Raw genomic sequence first — 4,248 nt, forward strand, 5'->3', positions numbered from 1 at the left:
GGCTCGCCGGACGCAACTGCGGGACCGCGCATGGACCCAGCGCCCCGCCGCAGCCCAGGGCGGCATGTGCGCACCTCGGGGGCGCCCTCGCCTCGCCTTCCTCCGCAGGGTCCTGGGTTCGCCTCCCGGGACGCCGGAGAAGTCGCCGGCTGGAGGTACGGAAGGGGAGGCCCCGTCGAATTGTCTCGCCCTCTCCAGCTCACGAGATAAACGGGGGCCCCACGCCCACCTGCATGATGGTCTTGCGGATCTTCCAGAGCCGGTAGGTCTCCTCCTCTTCGTACCGCTGTTGCAGCCACCCGCAGACGCCGGTCTGGGCCCGTCGGAATGCGCATGCACCTGCGCCGGGTCCTCAGGGGTCCTCTCCCAGCCGCCCCGCGCGGGGCTGTCGCAGGCGAACGCCTTAGTGCAGCGCGGCCTGGGACCGGCAGCGCCCAGGGCAGCCCGGGCCTTCGGGGCGCAGAGGTTGGTTGCGCGAGAACCTCGCCCCAGTCTCGCGTGGCTTTAGCTGCAAGGCCTCTCGGGAGTTGTAGTTTCTACTCCACTCCCGACCTGAGCGGTGGTTTACAACCCCAGCAGGCGGAGGCGGGGAGTGGGCGGCGCGTTGAGGCCCGCGCGGGTACGTAAAACGTCCGTTCGTTTCCTAGGGACGGTCGGGGTGCTAATTAGGGAATTCCTATTAGGAATCTGTGCATCAAACTGTGGTTTTCTCTAGTGGGTCCTCGTCACGTGTAGGTCAATGCCGCGAGCCTCAGCTTCCACACGTGTACGTCGCTATTTGAGAGGGGTGTGCAGGTGTGTGGCATGTGTGGAGATTAAAACCCAGGGTCTGGCCGAGGTCCCGGAGCAGAGACCATGGCTGGGCCACCTGGCCGAGGTTCAAAGACCCAGAGATGGGGATGGGGAAGCAGTCTCAACACAGACCTGGGCTCGAGCCTGGCTGTGCGACCTCAGGCACCTCTGAACCTCTCTGTGCCTCACGTCCCTCCTGCAGCGTGCCCATTGCACTGGGCCGGTAACCACGGCAGTGGCTGGAGCAGCCTGTGGCTTACAGGTGTCCTTAAGTAGGGCAAGGGGTGGCCAGGTGTCCAGGAGGCAGGAGGAGCAGGTGTCTGAAGGTGAGGGGGCACACTGCCAAGTGCCACCACTCCGCCAGGTTCCAGGTGTGGGCTGGCCTGGGCCGCTCTGACCCAGCGAGATTGGGGTAGGCGGTGACGGTGACGGAGGAAAGGAATTGAAGCAGGAGCAGGAGGGGCCCAGGCCCAGGCCCAGGGTCACACTGGGTGACTTTTTTTTTTTTAAGAATTATTTTGGGACCAGCATTTTGCGTAATGGCTATGTCGCTGGACTCCCATGTAGTCAACCACGGTTCGAGTCTCGGACCCGGTGGCTTAAACGCAGGCCGGACGTGTGTGCCTGCGTGCCCAAGATCCCAAGAGGAGAATAGAGGAGAAGGGATTGCAGTGTAGCCATCCCCCCTGGGGGTGATTTCTCGCTTTCTATCTCTCTGTGTCTGTCTTTCAGGTGAGCACACGTGCCCTATAGTAAAATTCTCTCCAAAAAAAAAAAGAAATAAAAGAATTATTTTAAGTAACTTTAATTATTTCTTTAAATTTGATGGGGGGAGTGAGAAAGCAAGCTACCAGTCCTGGACTCGAACATGGTTGACCATGTGGGGTCCAGCCCTGCTGTGCTCCACAGCAAGGAAGTCCAGCCTCGCTTGGAAAGGAGCCCAGCCCCAGGGAGTGGCAGGGACTCGGTGCACACCAACCTGGGGTGGGTGAGGGGGCAGGCAGGCCCAGCGCCCTGTCTCCAGGCTGAGGCTGCCGTGCCTGGCCACGGAGGACTCTGGCCTCACACCGCTACACGGACTGGGCAGCGTGGCAGGGCCCGAAGGCAGGACCAGCCCACATGCCCAACCCCGGCGCATGGACCACCACCTCCTGCACTGTCCACAGGGGTTCACATGTGAACACACTTGGGGTCACTCATCCCGGATCGTGTCAACCCTGATAGCGGAGCCAGGGACGGTCATGGAGGGCGTTTCCTCAAGTGCACGTGCCTGATAACAAGAAGGGACACAAGGGACGCTGCGGGAGCCACAGCCTTGCAGAAGACCAGGGCACGGACGGCCGCGGCCAGGACACCTGCTGCCCAGGGCGGCCTGTCCGGCTCAGACTGCCCTTAACTCGCCGAGGGTTAGGGTGAGCAGGTCAGGCTGGCAGTTTCCAGCCGGGCCTGGATGGTCGCCTTCGGAGTCACAGCCTTTGCCTCAGTTTACCTTGTCAGGCTGACAGGCCAGATGGAAAAGGTCACAGCAGACGACCCCACTTACAGGGATGTCCAGAAGGGGGGTCTCAGGGGCTGGGGGAGGGCGGGCAGCGGTGATGGCCACAGCGCACCGTGGGCATGCTCCGGTCATGCAGTAGCACGCTGTGAGTGACATGAGGGCCGTGAGACCGGGGAAGAGTCACGCATGGAGTTCAGAATTGTTTTGCACCAGAGTAAATGCATACTTTAATTCCATTTTTCTTTTTGTGTTTTTTTTTTTTTTTTTTTTCTATGAGGCATCAGGGCTCTCTGGAGAGTGAGAGTGAGAAATCATGCACCGCACTGGGGGTGGCCCCTGCCGCAACCCCTTCCCCTCCATCCTCCTCTCTGGATTTTGGGCATGCACGCACATGTGCCCTGCATGTGTTTCAAGCCCCCCGGGGTTCCGGACTCAAGCCATGTGGGATCCAGCCACCTTAACCATCATTCCACTGGTGGCCCCGGCCCCTAATTGTATGTTTCTACAAACTTTTTAAGGTCCCCTTATATATGATCTCAATTTCAAAAACTTTTTAAAGAAATGGGGCCACAGGTCAGGTCCTGGTATTCACTGCCCCAAGGCTGTTTCCCCATTTGCAAAACAGAGTCACTGGAGAGGCTGGGAATGAAACCCCAGGCATAAATCCCTTCAGGGCGGGGCAGCTTCCCAAACCCTGCCACTGGGCCACATTATCTACCTCTCTACCCGCCCCGTGGGGCACTGAGGGCAGGCAGTGTTCTGGCAAACCTGAAACCAATACCCCTTGGGTGTGTGCTTTACAACAGCTCGTGGAAAACCACTCGCATCTCCCACAGCTGAGCCCTCCCTAGGGCTCCCACAGGTGCCTCTGCTGCCAGGCTGGAGGTGGGGGCTTTCTGAGCAGGGAGGCGTGCACCAAGCCGCAACTTGGGCAATTCCTGGCAGTGGCTGCTGGAGGGAGGCCAGGAAGCCAGGCTTGCCAGAGGCAGGGATTAGGGCACCAGGCCCAGTTTCCCCAGGCTCCGCACCAAACTCAGTCCACCTGTGTTTCTGACCCTTCCAGTCTCCCGCCCCGCCCCCTGCCGCTGCCTCTGCACAACCTGCACTGGAGGGGCCGGACCATAACCAGCAACCGGAAACGCAGACACCTGGCTGTCCGAAAACACGTGACCGGACACCCAAGCCTCCTGGAATTCCACGACTGAGTTCCCAAGAATGAGGCGGATCTGGACCTTTGCGGCCCAACGTCTCAGCCAAGACGCCCAGCACTGCCAGTTGGCAGTGTACACGTGGGTCTGTTAGATGGAGGTTCCGCTTTAAAGGACGTGCCGAGGGTGGGGGTGACGCCGGAGGGCGCACAGGGGTCAGCGAGGTTCCGTTACACGTTAACTGCTCCAGTGCCCGCGGGCCGCAGCGGGCAGGAGCAGCTGCAGTGAAGACCACGTGCAGAAAAAGGACCCCCAGCGGGGGTTGGGGCACGGGACCCTCTGTGGGGTCACTCTCTGCTGGTGACCCCCATGCCTTCGTTGGTTCCCCATAAGAGGGGCCGCGGTCGGGATATGCCAGGGGCCTTGCAGCGACACTGTAGCCCCAAGTGGACGGAAACTGGGTGTTGGGCTTGGCCAACTCGGTTTGATTTTATTTACATCAAAAAGCCCAAAACCCCATTTTCAAGCACTTTACGGCGAGTTTGAGCTCCGTTGTCTGCCAACCCGCCGCGCTGCGGTCAACTACCAGTTAACTGTCCGCAACTTCGCAACTCACAGCCTGCATGGACACGGCCACCCGCCCTCCTGCGAGCATGCGCAGTCACCGACAACAATACTCTCCACCGCAGGCCCAGCCCCGCCCCCTTATTCCGCCTTGGCCTCCCATTGGCTAGTGTTTCAGCGCGTCGGCAGCTCAGGCGCCGTTGGCCAATGAGAGCGTTGGAGGGCGTGGCCAAGGGCGGGGAGGCG

At 60.5% G+C, this 4,248-nt stretch overlaps 1 protein-coding gene across 1 annotated transcript in view; it reads right to left on the minus strand.

Moving 5' to 3' along the window:
* The window catches only part of POLR2E (RNA polymerase II, I and III subunit E), a gene marked incomplete at its 5' end in the record, with an annotated part of 12,733 nt that extends 12,457 nt beyond the window's left edge, over positions 1–276 (minus strand). The window contains 1 exon segment of the mRNA XM_014585487.1: positions 230–276. Within this exon segment, the coding sequence (XP_014440973.1) occupies positions 230–276 (47 nt within the window).
* Positions 277–4,248: the final 3,972 nt, after the last annotated feature.

Source organism: Tupaia chinensis, unplaced genomic scaffold (genome assembly GCF_000334495.1).
Source record: "Tupaia chinensis unplaced genomic scaffold, TupChi_1.0 Scaffold149964_1, whole genome shotgun sequence".
NCBI lineage: Eukaryota > Metazoa > Chordata > Mammalia > Scandentia > Tupaiidae > Tupaia > Tupaia belangeri.